The 18,317-nt window shown below is 39.1% G+C and overlaps 1 protein-coding gene across 22 annotated transcripts in view; it reads right to left on the bottom strand.

The window, feature by feature from the left end:
- PARD3 (par-3 family cell polarity regulator) overlaps positions 1 to 18,317 on the bottom strand; it is a 673,340-nt gene that overhangs the window by 264,170 nt on the left and 390,853 nt on the right. For 10 of the 22 annotated variants that reach the window (XM_027121740.1, XM_027121736.1, XM_027121744.1 and 7 more), the window contains 4 exons: positions 16,354 to 16,513; positions 9,580 to 9,769; positions 4,593 to 4,744; positions 3,489 to 3,533 (listed from right to left, as the gene is read on the bottom strand). In XM_027121740.1, coding sequence (XP_026977541.1) covers positions 3,489 to 3,533; positions 4,593 to 4,744; positions 9,580 to 9,769; positions 16,354 to 16,513 — 547 coding nt within the window. The remainder of the gene's footprint in view (positions 1 to 3,488; positions 3,534 to 4,592; positions 4,745 to 9,579; positions 9,770 to 16,353; positions 16,514 to 18,317) is intronic. The other 12 variants (XM_027121748.1, XM_027121745.1, XM_027121758.1 and 9 more) reach the window with 5 other exon arrangements.

Below are 18,317 nucleotides of genomic sequence, written 5' to 3'. Positions count from 1 at the left end.
CCACATGCAGCAATGAAGGCCCAACGCAGCCAAAACAAAACAAAACAAAACAAAACATAATTTATGTATGAAAAGTTAGCTGAGATTTGACTTAAGATACTCGAGCACTAAACGCTTTAATAATTTCAGATATGGCATGAGTATTTATTCAAATAAATGTATATATATTACATGTATATAAATATTGATATATGTATAGATAAATGTATATATGTATTTATTAAGAAACAAAACACAAGCAAATCAGGGATAAAAAAATGATGGAATTGTAACTAAATCAGCAATAGATATTTTGTAAGCATAATTGGGAGCTTACCTATCTACTCTTTTCTCTAAATTCTTAACACTGTAGTATAACATTCTGGCAAAGTGTTGATAATTATATATAGTGGGTATTGGGTATATGGTAGGTTAATAAACTACAGTCTTTACATATGGTTGAAAATTTTCATAACATCTATAATTTGTGCATCTATAACAGCAATCAGCAAACTGTGGGCCAAATCTGGAAAATCTGACTGGAACACAGCCATGTCCACTCATTTGCATATCCTCCATGGCTTGCCTTCACACTACATCAGAATTAAGTAATTGCTCCAGAGACTGTTTGGTCTACAAGATCTACCATATTTACTCCCTGGCTCTTTACAGAAAGAGCTTGCTGACTCTTGATCTATAACATGGATTTCATTCATGCAAGTGGTATGTTTGTCAAAGAAACTTTAACAGAGATTTTGTTAAGTAATAAATTAATAAGATTCCTAAATGAGGATCACTGAGATTCCTAACATCATAAACTTATCATTTAGCAGCAATAAAAATTGAAAATATCTAAAGTAGGGGCAAGAGAGTAGTTTTATTTACACACAAAAAAATCAATGTCTCTAAATTTTAAATTATTTTAAATAATTTTTAAATTATTTTAAATAATTTTAAATGACTTTAAATGTAAAATAATAATTTAAAAATAGTATTTTGAAGCTCCTTATATAAATCTTTCAGGTCATTAGGACACTTTGCTTATTTTTTATATTCAAGGATTAAACTATTAGAAACACAATTCTCTTATTCCTGTTCCTCCTTTTCTTGCAGAAAGTAAATTTACCCCCCAAATATCATAGAAGATTCCTAAATCCAGGAATAAAGGGGGAAATCATAATCATACTATTTTCCTAAGGTCTATTTTTCTACTCTTACCTACTAATACCTCTCTCACCAAAAAAAAGGAGAGGATGTCTTTTGCAAGGGCAAAGGGAAATGGAATTCAATTTTCATTATGAAAGGCTTACAGCTAGACAGATGATCTACACTAAAATGCCACGGTGACTCTACCAAAAACCTTTGGACTAAACTGTAAAATCATGATAATCTTAGCAATTCAAGTGAAGTGAAGAAAGAAAAATAACTGAAAATCTCTTCACTGTCTAATTCTGGAGGATGGGAAGGATTCAGCGTAGATATTTTATTCATTGTAGATTTAAAAGCAATAGACCAGAAAGTACTTTGATGTCTATGTAATAATTTTTTGTCCCAAGTTTTTCCAATTTAATTCGGTAAGATAGATCACATATAGTATTTTATAAATGCTTTTTATCTAGGATCTAACTAACATTCTAAGGCACTATGAAAGCAGATGATTCAATTAGATGATAAAAATCTGCCTTCTCACCATGAAAGTTATTTCATGTTTTCAGCTGAAATCTGGATATTATTTTTTAATCATAATAAATTGTTCTTTTCCTGTTAGTGAGTTGTTTAAATTAACTATTTTCCTTACTTTACCTAATTGGCATATTACATAAAGTCATGTTCTTTAATCTGAGCAGCTCAATTTGTTTTTTATAAACATTAACTTGAACAGGGGTTACTTCTTGAAAAGTACTGAACACCATTAACTCCAAAAACGAATGACTAATTTACATACGTAAACTATCAAATAATGTTTTTCTTTAGCCCTGCTTCAGAATTCCAATGAAATGCTTTGTTTTGATAAAAGAAATAACTACTTAATAAGGGCTGAGGCTATTGTTAATTGCCCTGCACTACAGTTAATCCAATGATTTATTGGATGTAGTTTTTACAATCTATCTTTACAGAACGTGAAAACTCCAACCATGTCCACAATTATCTTTACATATGTACGTGGGATACACATTTTTCAAGAAGCCTAAAACTAATTACTACTGCAGGTTAAAAAGGTGAATTGAAGCCAATTAGTGCTAAGTGGTGTAACTAAATCATACTGGAGCTCGAATAATTAAAACTCTATTCCAAACTTATAATAATAAATCAAAACGCTCAATTGTACAAAGCACATGACTTTAATTACACATAAAGACTTTCCTCTGATTATTGTCATAAAATAACATGTAAAATCTACTATCATGTAAAACCCAGTTCAAAATAATCCATTGTTTCTACGGAATGATTTAGGCAGCATCTTAGAAGCAAGCCCTAAATAGTTAAGAAGAAAAAGAAAAACAAAAACAAGGGCTTCCCTCATGGCACAGTGGTTAAGAATCCGCCTGCCAATGCAGGGGACACGGGTTCAAGCCCTGGTCCGGGAAGATCCCACATGCCGTGGAGCAACTAAGCCCATGTGCCACAACTACTGAGCCTGCGCTCTAGAGCCCACAAGCCACAACTACTGAGCCCGCGAGCCACAACTACTGAAGCTCATGCGCCACAACTACTGAGCCTGCGCTCCAGAGCCCGCGAGCCACAACTTCTGAAGCCCACGCGCCTAGAGCCTGTGCTCCTCAACAAGAGAAGCCACCACAATGAGAAGCCCGCGCACTGCAACCAAGAGTATCCCCCACTCGCTGCAACTAGAGAAAGCCCGCACGCAGCAATGAAAACCCAACACAGCCAAAAAATAAATAAATTAAAACAAAAAACAAAAACAAAACCTTCAAGCAGGTTCACAAAGATAAGGACGCAATATATAGTCTAATTCAATGTTAGGTAACTACAAACTAATGCTTGCATCAGAAAAAGATCTAAGCTTTTCTGAGTGACTAATGAGAGCAATACTAGACACTGTCCTTCAGTGAAAATATTTATATTTGTGCCATTATCCGTCAAACGAAAATCACCACTTTGAGAATCATGTTTTGGATGTTAACCTAAGCATCAGATAGATGACTCTGAAACAAAGAATCCACCCTAAGAGATCACGTTTTCAGGATTTTGACTTTTTTTTATAAATTGTGACAAAACATTCCTACACAAATATAATTAAGAAGATCTAGGTTGTTTTAGTGTCTCTGAAGCACTAAATTATATTTCCATTTAGTATGTACTACAGTGATAAATTTCTTCTCACAGAAAATTTTCCTTTTCTTGTACCATTTGATTTCCTTCTATGAAAACATCCGTGCCAGCCCGGAATATTTATGTTTACGTGCTATGTGATTGGCAGCTCTACAATTATGATAAGCTCCTTGGACCACAGTTTCTATGGCAACAGTCTAAGTGTCCATTCTTACCTGCTTTCTGGTCATCCACTGTATTGAGTTTAGTCTCGTCAGCTACTGTTAAAAGGTAAATGTATAATGGTTAGCCCAGTTAGTCCCACAGCCCAACATGCTTCAACCATTCCCAGATCTTTTCAGTTAGGTGATAATTCTTAGGTAATATTTCATGCAAAATATATGAAATATCAAGCAAACATTCATAATCAAAAAAAAAGGGGGAAAAAAGCAGTGTCTCCATGCAATGCCAGTCATCTCATTTCACAGACACGTGTGTTATTGATATGTTAGCGTATCACAATTAGCGAGGCAAGGAATCGCCCGATTTTTCTTTTCTGCATGGGATAAATGAATGTTTTTAGTCTCGAAGTACAAACAGCCACCAGAGAACAGCATAAATACGTTCTAGTTGATTAACGAAGGTTTTTCTAATCATTCAATTGGTGTATGGATATAATTAATTAATTTGTTTGTTTGTTTTGGTTTTTGGTGGATTTGGATTTAAAAAGAGACACTACCTGATTGGTGCTTGATTGAACAACTAGGATTATTTTCCTCCTCTCATTTGCTTCCAAATACTTTCTACAATAAATATGCTCTCAAATTACGACTCCACTTAAAGGCCTTAATTATCAACACATAAGAGTTTCTATCAAATAAACCTTAAAGGACAGCAATGGAAGGAAAATATGAGGAAGTAACCAAACTCTAGACATGGATTGAGATAATGGTTTCTCTCCAAAACTGCTTCTCCTGGTTCGAGCGTCCCCACAACCAACCAAGTCATATTCCGATGAAATTGGTTTTCAGCAGCCAAAGTGTTAAAACATTTCATTTTTTTCAAGTAAAGATACATGAATAGAGCATGATAGGCACATGTGTTTGTTTCTTTTCTCATCAGAAAACATATATATTAACATATTGCACATGATGTAAACATGCCACTTAGAAGTACGGTTATCTCAAACTTGGAGAACAACTAATTTTTGCCAAATTGCCTCATTTCGCATTTATTTTCTCTATGGCTCACAGTAAACAGACATGTGTTTGGGACCATTGATTTTCATCTGAAAGCATCTAAAGCGTATTTAGATAGAGGTTCATGGAGATCGTACTCACTACCTAAATCCATGCTTTTCGATTTGCGCGTTTTAACGAAATCCAATTGACTGGCATCTGAAAATTGCTTTGTGCGTTTTTCTGACATACTCTGACGTCCAAATCCCTCTCGTTGAAAAGCAAGAACTGGATCGACGTCTGGACTCAAAGAGCTGGTGTGAAGAGAAAGAGAAACATAAAAACATTTACTGAAAATAAGAGACGTGACGCTCAGGAAAGTTCATCTACACCTGTGTGTATGAATGTGTGTATATGGATATTCCTCAGAAATATTTAAACTAAATAGCACAAATATAGTCCATCAAAAGAACTGTGGGGCTTCCCTGGTGGCGCAGTGGTTGAGAGTCCGCCTGCCAATGCAGGGAGCACGGGTTCGTGTCCCCATCTGGGAGGATCCCACATGCCGCTGAGCCGCTGGGTCCGTGAGCCATGGCCGGCGTCCGGAGCCTGTGCTCCGCGACGGGAGAGGCCGCGGGAGTGAGAGGCCCGCGTACCGCAAAAAAAAAAAAAAAAAAAAAAAAAAAGAACTGTGGTTGTGTAGGAGGTGACAGGAAAATACGACATTAATTTACATTTAGAGCAATTCCTTCTCCATGTGAGGAAGACTGAATCTTTGAGGAAAACTTTCATATATTAATACAAATACTGGCAGCAAATTCGTGACTATATGAATTGCAACTGAATAGAAGTTTTGAGAAGGGTATGTTCTGCAGACTTGTGGTTGACAAGGGGGAGGGGAATGGGGGAGGGATGGATTGGGAGTTTGGGATTAGCAGATGCAAACTATTATATACAAAATGGATAAACAACAAGGTCCTACTGTATCGCACAAGGAACTCTATTCAATACCCTGTGATAAACCATAATGGAAACGAATATGAAAAAGAATGTATATAGGCATAACTGAATCACTTTGCTGTACAGCAGAAATTAACACAACATTGTAAATCAACTATACTTCAGTAAAATAAATTTTGTTAAAAAAAGGATATGTTCTGGTCATCTTATATATCCTTTATCTTGTGTTTCAGAAAAAAAAAACAAAACACCTTTATGGCATGTAGTTTTATGAGGATGTAGCTTCTCTGCAATACTTAATCAACTGAGAAGAAATCAACTCAACAAATCACGATTAGAACCTACTCTGATGAATGTGTGGTGCCGGGTACCAAAGTCAAAGTAATAAATAAGAAAAGATCTCTATTCCCTAAGAAGAATACCAAACCAGGAGCACACAGAAGACTCTGTGGATGCTCAGATGGGAGACTGACTGGTATTCCAGGGAGTCAGGAAAAGCATGACTAAGTCTGGATGGCATTTGGTTTGTGTGACACCAACACGGTGGCTCCCGCAGAGACGATGAAACACAGGGCAGATCAGTGGTAACAGGATACAGTATCAAGTGTCTTCACAATGGAAGCGGCAGGGGAATCGGTCCTATTTGTAAAATCCCACTAACACTTTCAGAAGCACCACCAGGTGTTGTGAGCCCAGCCCCACAATGACGTGGTTCTTCTCTATGCTGAGCACAGTGAGTAAACAGAGAGCTCTCCTATATCAGTGTGGAGCCACCTTGCCTATGTGGCCACAGGTAGGAGAACATCCCTCCACAGCTCACTGGACACGCTAGAATGTGGTGGCCTCTCCACTACGTCCGCTTCCACTATACACGCCCTCCTTAGGCTTCTGCTGGAAACCAGCTTCTCTAACCCTGTATTGGTCCTATGGGAATGACCATGCATATTGATAAAAGGGTAGTGATCTGGTTTGGATACATATCAGAAATTTAGCTGCAATTCACTGTGCATGAAATGACAGATGGCATTAGGGAAAGGCTAAACCAAAAACTGCGACAAGGAAGACATGAAGGCAGTGCTTCGCCATCAGGTGATGTGGCCTGAACGCTTTGAGCCCCTGTGTCTTCATTGGCTCCATGAAGAAAAGAGTGGCCCCAACCACTGGCCGGGCCACTGAGAGAATTCAAGGACACAAGGGGAAAGCCCTCAGTAAACTGCAGACCACCATGCAAAATAAATTATTATTAGCCAACAAAGACTTGCTATCTCAAATTTTCAAAGTTATGAAAATTATGATAATGGAAACAGGTATTTAAAAACCAAGCGCCAACCGAAACCTCAAAAAGGAAATGAACGATCCTTCTCCATCTTTTCCACCAAGTACAGAGCAGGGCCCGGGGAGGAGGCAACGTAGGTGCCTGGGACTCAGAATTCAAGGGAGCTCTGATCTCAGGGTCCTGTGAGTTCAGGGGCCACACCTGCGAGTGAGAAGCTCCTTACATGTGCTCCCCTGGGCACCTAGCTTGCTTAACCCTTGTTCTGGCCCAGGGACTGGGAGCTCAGCCCAAAGCAAAAACGATTTTTTTATGTAAAACACTATGTTATATCCTAATCAATGTTATTTTGCTTGCATCCTACACTAAATCTTTTCATTTTTAACATATCATATCTCATCTGTAAAGCCCAGAATAAATCTGACGTTCCAGGAAGCAGCAGGGTCATGTGCACCTTGAAGGCTTAGGTGTCCCTTCTCGTACTACTCTGCTTAGACCCTACGTATGTATGTATGTATATACATGTGTGTGCAGAGCTCCAGCATATATTATGCATATAAGTGTAGACTGCTTTTACATATTTCTTAAATATATATGTGTGTGTATATTATGCTTATATAGTAGTGTCCACGTACTACTATGCTTATAATTTCCAGGACACATACACCCCAATTCGAAAACACAGTCCTAGAAGTGAAAAATTAAAACCTATATGGTGAGAACAATCTTGCAACAATAAACACTAAATATGATATTTGAACTAAGAGTAATTCTTTCTGTTTGTGTGTTCATTGTGGCCGCGCCACGCGGCATACGGGATCTTAGTTCCCCGACCAGGGATCGCACCCGCGTCCCCTGCAGTGGAAGCTCGGAGTCTGAACCACGGGACCGCCGGGGAAGTCCAAGAGTAATTCTTTTAGATACTGAAAGTTGATCTCTCCGACTATCCTGCACATGCTCGTCAACCCTTTTCTGTATCGTGTGAATTACACGAAAACCTGAATTCCAAACTAGGCATCAAATGTGTGAACAGAGTGAATCTGCAATACATTTTTAATAAAAATTATTGGGTAAAGGTTTTTCAAAGAAGTACAAATTTTTGTTCCTGAAAGCCACATATTGGCGTATTTTTTAAACTAATTTTATATCCTCCGAAATTATGTTGTCACTAAGATGAGAATTTGCTGTTTTACCTTCTTCACCTTAAAAACGTTGTTATGTTCCCTAAATCAGTTCATGGACTGAAAACAAGTATATTCTATCAGTTAAGAAATGCAAACTTTAGCCATTTGACATATTCAGCCTTCCACAATCGTGCAGCGAACTGTACACATACACAACTGAAAACGGCAAATGAGTTTTTGAGTGAATAAGCATCTTAAAATAACTAAATATTCTTAAACCATAACGTAATTAATTCTTCCCATTAAACTAATTTCAGACACAAGAAACAATACGCTAGCATACTTAGCAAGTTAGTCTGCAGGACTGACAGCTGACTCTTTAAAGAATGTAACCATACCCTGACCCCCCCCCAAAAGTTATTAAAATTCCAGTTATTAATCCTGCCTTATTGCCCTTTTGTTTTCATAACATTTTCATCAAGGATTAGGGAGATATTGTCAGGCTGGAAAAGCTTACATTTTCTGCTGTGATTCAGAACAGCTGCCATTCTTGTTTGGATAACCCTTCATTCATATTCTTTTCCAGCCCCTGCACATTCCCCACAGCAAAATCATACAAGTCCTCACTGTTTTATGAATCCCCTTAGGGAAATTAATGCCACACTCCAGCCCTGCTCGTTGTTTATTGACTTTCACCAATACAGCATTTCTTAAGGCCCCAAACATCTATTCCTATGGCTGCCTTCAAAATTCCTCATCACGGTGGAGACTCAAAAGGTTTTTGTCCCTTCGATGAATACTGCAAATATCTAATCCTTACTTTTTCTGTCATTGCTTTCACTTTCAGAAAGAGATATAAACTGCAGCGGTAAATGCTACAGCGTCTGAGTCAGGTGGGTTTTTACTTTGTATGGTAGTTCCCCCTCTACGTTGAACCAAAACACTCGTTCAAAGGTAAGCTGTTATCACGCGGGCTTGAGTGTAGCTCAATGCCACAACACTGAAATATCATTTTGCTGATGGATTCTTAAAAGACCCCAGAGAAAGGGCAAGAAGAAGATTCTGGTATAATGCTTCACATGGTTGCGTTCATTATCACTACAGCCTTCCAAGGTCATCCCTAGGAGGGACCTTCCTTTCGCTTATTGATGTATATAATTACTAGGCAAATGAGGACACTCATCCACATTTATCTGCCACACGCTGGTTCAATAATATCAAATGCTTTCTTATATTTTTAGAGATACAGGAGAAAAAATAGCATTAGACTGCCCCTGAAGTCATAATGTTAGAAGTAAGTACAAAGACTAGTAGAGTTATAGCGCTCTAAAAAGAAAATCTGAAAAAGCTTCTTCCCCCTCCCAGAACGTAACAACTACTAATTTGGCCAAAGTCGTCGAATTGTTACAAACTCTCAGTCACCGGAGGGATTTGCTTAGAATTTATTTATGGAATAGGAAAACAATTCGTCAAATTAACACAGATCTAAAATAAAAGTTTCACTTGTGAAACTTAACTTCAATGAGTAGGGTTTGGGGGTGAGTGGTAGTTTTCTCATTGGTTTGGCTAAACTCTTAACGATAGCCCTGGAAAGGCTAACACAGTTCGGCAGGTTTATGAGGCTGGGGGGAATCTTTTGTTTGAGGAGTGACAACTACGAGTATTAAATCATTATTATTAAATCAGAACACCGCTATAAAAGACACTGATTCACTGTGCTCGGTGACAGACCGTTTAACCCTAAAATCAAGTGTGACTGCAATTAACCGATGTTTCCCAACAGTGCTCTTACCACTCTGCTGACTCACTGATGCCGGCCTTGGCCCACGCGCCAGTGTCCGTTGTCACAAATCCTACATCATCGTGGGAGCTGGAAGATGACTGGTCAGAGAGATGTGGGGGGAGTACTGGCAGCCTGTCATCCTCGATAATGACAGTGTCATCTTGGGGCATATTCACCGTGGGGGACAGCTGGTATTTACCTGTCCAGTGGAAAAAAACAAAGAGAAATTCTAGACATCCATCTAAGGGTTATGTATATGAATGTTAACACTTTGCTCATTAGAAAAAGTCTAAATTTCCAAAATCTGCTCAACCTGGTAGGACAAAATAGAATTAAGTAAACTTATTTTTCATAAATGAATGTCAAAGGGAGACCTCTGGTCTATTCCTTCCTCTTGACACGACAGCTATGGTGCTCTGCGTGCGGTATTCAGTGTCTCTGGTATTAAGTTTCCTAAGGCCAGAGATGATCTCCAGAATGACTCCTAATGTGAAAATGCCACGTAGACTTGAAGTCGTTTATAGCTCTTTGAAAAATTTTACCAGGAAATTTGGAGGGAAGCCCTGCAGACTTACATCAATCATTCACTCATTCACTAGCTGGGCACCTACCACCTGGCAGGTTTGTAAGGAAGACTTAATCTCTGCCTCTCAATGGCTCACACCTCAGAGAAGGAGACAGATAAAGTAGTAATTGATTGGTGCTCTGAGTGATGTACCAGAAGTGCCCTGGCATTCACTAGTGCTGGCAATCGCCTGGGTAGCTGAAGGAAGAGGATGCTGGGAGTCTTAAAAAAAAGTCAACATCCGAGATGGGTTTTGAATGATTAATACAATCTCTTCTACTGTAAGAAATGACGACATTGATTTTAGACATCAGCAACAACATCATTAAATGCATGATGGAGAAAAGTGCACAGTACACTCAGGTGACACTTCAAAGATGAGTGCATGCAGAACCGGGGCCTTGTGGAGAGATGGCAGGAGTGATGTTAAAGAGGAAAGATTAGGATCTCACTGCCCAGAGGTTTTTCAGGCCAAGACAGGGGAGCTTGTAAATTCTGATTTATTCAATTAGGATATAGTGTTCTCGGTAAGAAAAGACCCAGAACTGTCCACACTGATCAGTCTCTTTCAGTAAAATCTGCTCAGGTTCTGGGATCGGCATGATAGGCGTTTATCTTTCCTGGGATAAAATTATAATTCAGGGGCCTGAATCCTTAAAGATAAAGCTGGGGTCCAAATGTTGCCATCTTCCTCCCCAAAACACCTATAGTTCTTCTGGCTTCCTCCTCAAATCTTGGGCCATATTTCCTCTGAGCAAGAACTCATGGGCGAAGCTTCGGTTCACATGGATATCTTGTGAAAGGCTGTCCTCAGAGAAACATGCATCATGGTGTGGTGTCGCCCTACTGGCCTGTCTCTCCCAACACAGCAAGGAGAACGGACAGTTTCCCTGTCACCTTACAGGAGGATGGAAACACTGTCATCTCAAGTCCAATGTCCACAGCTGTTAAGTCAGCTCTCCTGGTTCCTATGCAAATAAAAAGGATTGCTGCACTTTCCCAATCCTACCACCGTTTCAAACAGGGTGCCCTTGTCCTTTACGAGTAATTGCTTTTAAAAATAGCACAATAGCAATGTGAAGACAGTTCATGAACATTTTCACATCTGTCTTAAGATCTAATTTTTAAACATTCACAAGAATGTGTAAACGATAATTTTCGTTTTAACACCATTTTGGAAACTGGGAGATGGCATATATAGACTTGAAGCATCTTTTAAAATATATATTATTCTAGACATTTCAACAAAGGAGCAAACACTAAGTTGATCTTTTCAGGACAACCCACAAAAGCAAACTTGCTAGAAATTTCAAATGCAATCATTACGTAGCATCAACTACTCTATTACAGAAATAATATATGTTCACTGGAACCTCTACTCAGCAAATTATCATGAAAAATACTCTATTTTGATTTGAAATGCATCCATTTTGACAAACTGTGAAAACTAGCAACTGTTTATAAACGCTCATGATAAAAATGTAAATCAAATTTAATACTTCATTGCTTCCCTTTCCTGAATTCAAATCACTCCTTTATGCCTACTTGAGTTTTAGGATACTAGTACAGAAAGACAGAAATCTCTTCAATAAAATATCATTCATAAATAAGATCGGACATTCCAGTACTATTACCTAAAGAAACATTTCCTTCCCAAAACATACTTTTTTCCCCAAAAAGTGTACAGAATGACAAATCCAAGTTCTCCCTGGTAGCTCACCACTGACAAGGCACATGTCACAGCATTAAATGTCATGTCCTCACAGAGGCAAAATTTATTGGAAGAAACTATATTGGTATAATATAGCACATTCGTTTCTAAACACAAAACCAAAACTGTTCATGCAATATATTCTGAGAGACAGTCTAGCAAGCAGTACGGAACACAGAATGGTTCTTCATGTGACAGTCCTTTTTTATGTTGTTTTGAGTAGAAATATTGTTCCTTAGGTGATCTAAAAATTTATACCTAAAGAAACTGCAGGAAATGTCCCTATTAACCATAAGACAAGGATTCAGCTTTTTTTCTTTCCCCTATGATTCTGGAGGCTAATATTTCAAAAGACTTGAGAATATATGTTTTCCATCCATTTTCCACTGCTTAACTTACTTGCGACGAACAGTGTTTTGGGATGCGACTCCAAGAATATATTGGGGGTAATGAACTAAGCTATCAAACTACATATTCTACCAAACTCCCCTTAGAATTACTCTCAATTATCTTTGCAGGTACTTGGCATATCCTAAATGTGAACCCTTTGAAGGGTGACTTCAGAAACCTTTGATCCGGTTTTTGATGAATAAACTCTCCTTTCCTCAACTAGTTAACCAACAAACTAAGATTTAGACTGTAGCCGAGTGAAACAATGAGATGCAGAATGACTGTTTACTAAACATTTATTCATTGGTACATTTACACAGAAGGCAACACTACGTGAAATGAGAAACCTTTTGCCAGAGATCTGACTCACAATAAAAACAACCTTAATATTCCATTTTTCTACGTTGACTTTCTAACAAGATCAAAGTATTCTGAACAGAATTATTTTTTAAACTCACCAAAATGTATCAATATAAAAACTACTGAGATTACATTAAAAAATGGAGACCACAGATTTCAGTTGTGCTTTAAATGGAAAAATTCTTCAGATAAAAAAGTTGGAAAACATTTAAGGTTCCATGCTCCCAAATGTCAGCTTGTGATGTGTCCTATGAAGTGAACACGCTGGTGACATGAGCTACACCTATTACCTCTGTGGTTATTAGTAGTACCAGTTAAGACAGTCCAGCCATTTGTGAAATATTTTTAAGGCTTTTAAAAGGAAGAAATCCTATGTAGCCTTGCTACAGATTTCTTTTTGATAAATATCCAAAATCACTCCTTGAAAATCCATGGTAGTGGAAAGTCAGCCGATACGGACGACACTTGGAGAACTCTTGCCGTTGGCTGCCACTCTGGCTGACCCCACCAAGAGCTAAGGAGATCGATCAGGTTCCAGTAATGGGGGACTCGTGACTCAGAAAAATATGCATCGTAATTCTGGTTCAGAAACACGGAAGTCTGGGGCTTCAGACCTGTCACTTAGCTTCTTTGGGCCAGAATTCCCCTGAACAGACGTTTAGTAGGTTGGAGTACACGATTTGTAAGGTTGTTGCAGAGATAACTTCTTTGATTTTTAAATCACACTGGTTGCCAGAATGGAAGATTCTGTTAAGACTGTCTGAAGCCAGTTGCTTGAAAATGTGGGTACTTAAAAATGGGTGTCAATAAAGGATGAATGTCACTAACACTTATTGTGTGATCCCAGTATTCCTCAGAGATGGCTATTTTTAGAAAGAGGAAAGAGCCAAGAACAAAATAAAACAAAAATCGTCATGGGATCTTGGGACTTAGTTCTTTTATCTGTTAAGTGGGAAAGTGTAGCTGATGACATCTGACATGCTTCCAACTCTCAAATCTCTTCCTTTTTTGGTCTAGTTTTTGGAAGCTTCTCTCCTGGGTTAGGTTCCCATAGAAATGAGTCAGAAAGCCTCAAAGCTCCTTTTGGGTCTAGAGTCCCACAGGAGGAATATGCTACATGAAAATTCACCCTATCCACATAAAATGAATCACTTCTTAATGCAGTCAGCTGGAATTTCAATACAAAGTTCTATCTGAATCATAGCAGATCACGGAGCAGATACCACCGCCTCCACTGGTGTCTACACAGGAGATATCCTAAAGGTAGAGAAGACAACTGCTAGCCAGACAAGATCTGAAAATTTTCCATGCACCCAGATACTGTGCCCAGCAGTAAATACTGTTGCTATTGGTTTAGGTTAACTGAAAGTCAATGCTTTAATTTCTTATATTTGGTACCTGGCTTTGGTATCTTGTTGCAAGGTACTATCTTTGCAAGATTTCTAACTTTAAGTGGAAAGGGATGCTACGAACACTGTCTGTTTCTTAGGGCCCATGATGCTGAAATAGGGACTGACAAAGACTGAGGAATTCTCGAATTTGTAAAACTCAAGATAAATCAAATTAAGCATATACATTTCTCAGAGTAAAACTATATGGGATCCTTAGTTTCCCACACAACATGTAAAAAACTATCTTAAGAAAATATCCAAATCATTCACATCAATTTGGCCTACCAACGAAGAGTAAGGAGTCTGTCACTGCCCCCCACCCCAGCCCAAAAGGCCACGCACAGTACGTCACAAAGCACAGAGCTGGACGATTACTGCCCCAGCAGAAGCATCTGGAATTTTCAAGTCCATTACATCTCTAGCAGAGGGAAGGGAAAAAAATGCCAACTCTAGTGCAAACTAGACGACTAACGAGGCCACAGCTAATAAAATCAGAGCAATTGACTGAAGAAAAAGAAAGAATCCTCAACCCATATATACAGCATTTCCAAAGGTCACTAGGTGAATTGGGGGGGTTTTGTTTTTTAGTTTTAGTTTTTCGCCTTCCTCTGAAGCATCAGGGATTGGAGTCAGGACGCAGGTTACAGGAACTGGTGGACCAATGGTCTGATTCAGTATGGCAAGTCCTATGTTCCTATAATAAAGGGGAAATTACAGCGAATCACTTTGTATGCACACAGATCCAGGGAACACATACACTCTCTCGCTCAAGGGGTCTTGAATTTTCATCAATAAAAAAGTATTTAACTGTTTTCCCTGGTGGCGCAGTGGCTGAGAGTCCGCCTGCCGATGCAGGGGATGCGGGTTCGTGCCCCGCTCTGGGAAGATCCCACGTGCTGCGGAGCGGCTGGGCCCGTGAGCCATGGCCGCTGAGCCTGCACGTCCAGAGCCTGTGCTCCGCAACGGGAGAGGCCACAACAGTGAGAGGCCCACGTACCGCAAAAAAAAAAAGAAGTATTTAACGAAGATAAAGTGTCACAGCAAAACCAGGAAAGTGGGGAAAACCCCACCGCGGTGAGGAGAGTGATCATTAATAAGCAAAGGTTAATCTGACAAACTATGTGCAATGCCTGTCACCTGACAGGTGTGCAGTATCTTCCGTGTCCTTCCCCGACTTGCACTATGTCAAGCAGGCCAAAAGAAAACTGTTGGCAAAATTAAACCAGAGAGCTGGCGCGTCTTCATTCTACACGTCATAAACTAAGAAATGAGGAATTTAGCGATTTTTCCAAACAAGAAAGCTAGAAGGATTAGAGGAAGAACAACAGAAAATTCTACCAGTCATGTTCCCGTGTTTTTCCTATCGTGCCCGCTAGAGAGTTCTTTGACGGCAGACTGATTCTCACTTGTCTTTGTATCTACAGCAAAAGTATATACACAATGTCTTGCCAACAGCAGGCTTTCCATAAACATCCACTGATGAAGGAAACAAATTCCTGTTTCAGCGAAGCTTCCTAACGGAGACGTGAATTGTATTAAATCTCCATTAAGTGTGCTCAAAATGGAGTTAAATTTAGGTTGTACTTCATATTAGAGGCTTGCGAAACACACCAGCAATGAGTGTTTTATGTCACGTGCTATTTTAATCAAAACAGCTTCTTATGTGTTAAATTTGACAACTCTCACAAGCGAATCCCAAGATGAGCAACTCAGTAAATCAAACCACTCTGGTGGCAAAGCAAGTCTTTATTAACGGGATCTGTTAGCAGAGAGCTGAACGGCTGCAGAGCAAGTGCTAATCACCTCCTTCCTCACTGGGGGCCACGCAGACAGTATGGTGCTGAATGCAGACAAAGGATGTGAAAAACTAGTTTCAGGATTTTCAAATGAAGGCTTTGAAAAAGTCAAGATGCAATTAAAAAAGGGTAACACCTTATTAAGTACAGGCCACAAAATGTGAATATTCACATACATGCATATACATATCTTTCCCCTCCCTCCAAACAGTGCTATTGTAAACATGTAACTTTTGAATCCTTCTTGCCATAAGCCACTAAATGTGGATTTAAAAACAAAACCACAGCTTCACTTATCGTCTCAAACATGCTAAGAATATCTTGATCATTGGAAAACACTTCTGTGTGATCCCCTTCTTTTTTCTTTCCCACGTTACAGGATCCAAAACTCACTTAACAAAATCAATGTATTGACTTCCTCTCTTCACATTAACACTTCCTGAATGATTATAATGAACCTGCTCCTCTTCCCCTTGAAAACATGGGCCTCCTTTACATTAATGTTACATTAATAACCTCTCTGTGAACCAGTAAAAGCATAAAAACAAGATGTGATCAACAGGGTTTTACCTGACTCACCCATTATCCTGCTGAGCGCAGCATTTCTCGTGGGTGGTTCATCAAGTCCCTCAAGCCCGCTGTAGAGGGAGTGGGAAATCCTTCGTTCTCTATCATCCAACACCGTTTCAATGGGCAGCTCAGGTCCAGAGGGGCTCCCAGGTGACTTCAGCTGCAGAGAGCGGGGTGGGGGGGCGAGGTAAAGTCAGAACTGGAGGCCCATGACCAGCATGGGGGAATTAGACCCAACTTGCCCAGGGTCTGCATCGAACTGGGTACCAAATGAACTAGAACTTTTCACCCTGTACCAAAATAGTTTGTGATGACAGCTTTGCCTAATGACCAACTTTCTGTGCCACTTTACACTGTGCCTCCCATGAAGTTGTCAGATTTCAACCACTGGAGGAAAAATATGTAGATTAAAGGCTTTTTTTTATCACACTCACCTTGTTGCTTATTTTTTTTCAGCTTGACAGTATCTGTTGAAGTCAATCTGAGTTATGGTTTAACTCAGAAATCTTTATGCGATGTTGCCCTGCGCTAGACATGCTTTATCATTATCAGAATGGAAGCTGGAATTTAAGTCTACTTTTCACACTTAGAGTGCATAAATACACCTAACAGCACACCTTGGTGTGTGTGGGGGGAGAATGACCACCTGCTCTCTAAGACCTAAAGACCACTTGTCAGTTCGGGTGCCTTCAACAATACACCGAGCCTCAGTTTCTTCTGCTGAAATTAGAAACGATCATCCTATTCTCTCACTGTGTTCTTAAGTATGAGATAGTAACTGAGAGAAAATAAACTACACAGGATATTGACAAAACAGAAGTAAAAACCCCAGTATTCTAATAAGGCAGGCAAAGGTAGCTATTTTGCAAATATACAGAATCTGCTAGATAAGCAAAGAATATAGGTGGATTCCTATCACCAAGAATTAAAATGGTATGTGGCGTTCTTTAAGACAGCTGTGCCTTATAAAGTCATACACTTCATAAACATAATATGAGTGAGAACTCTATACTAGTAAAGCCATGAAACAAGGAGGAACAAAGCACACAAATCCTCCCAGTGTGGGCTCTGAGGTTAACCCCACCAACTAAAATCTTATGATGCTTTGGAGCTGGCCGGCAGCCAGAGACAGGGAGGGCTGGGGGGTGGGGTGGAGGGGCCCGTGTGGAGGCAGGGAGCAGAGCACAGCAAAGTGGAGAGAGGACTGCACATTCCAAACAGAGGAAACCACAACTGTGGCTCCTTCACCTGAACAAATTATTATTTCTGTTAGAAGCTATCATCTGTTTAATATAAATGAGATATTTAATGAAGTTCCGAATTGCAGACTTATCTCGCCCAGTTTGATAAGCACCGGGGAGATTTAATGCACTGAAGGGTCAACACAATTACAATTGGAGGCACGTCAAACTGCGGGAGAATAATAAACTTGCAGCGCTAGTGAATTAGACTCAATAAGGTTTAAATTGTGAAATGAGGATTTATTAGTTTTTTTTTTTAAATTGCAGCTTACAACTGACAGCTTTACTGAAAAGTAAATTAAATATTCCAGGTCTTAGATGTAAAAAAATACAAGAACATTTTCTGAAAGAACAATATTCCTAAATTCCAAGGTACTGTGGAGAAGTAAAAACAAACACAACAAATACCCAATACCTTTAAAAACAGGCATGTGTGAATTTTTTTAATGAGCACATACATTGGAGACCTGCTATACAAGTCTCGACACACAAGACCTGCATCCTACACAATAATTTATTTAATCATAAGACAGACAACACAACCTCGAGTTTGCTTAACAAATACATTTAATTGAAGCATATAACTGCAATTTTCTAGATGATAAAATCTTTATAAAGCACCTTTATGAGAAATCCCTAAATATCCCAAGAGGCTATTTTAGAATTTTATAAAGTCAAATAAAAATTCTATTTTAAAAATAGCACATGCAGGCTTTCCAGAGA

This window comes from Aethalodelphis obliquidens, unplaced genomic scaffold, assembly GCF_003676395.1.
Source record: "Aethalodelphis obliquidens isolate GAN/ISIS:26980383/991018 unplaced genomic scaffold, ASM367639v1 scaffold23, whole genome shotgun sequence".
Lineage (NCBI taxonomy): Eukaryota > Metazoa > Chordata > Mammalia > Artiodactyla > Delphinidae > Aethalodelphis > Aethalodelphis obliquidens.
The sequence above is the reverse complement of the archived record's forward strand: the minus strand, read 5'-3'. Positions and strand labels throughout refer to the sequence as shown.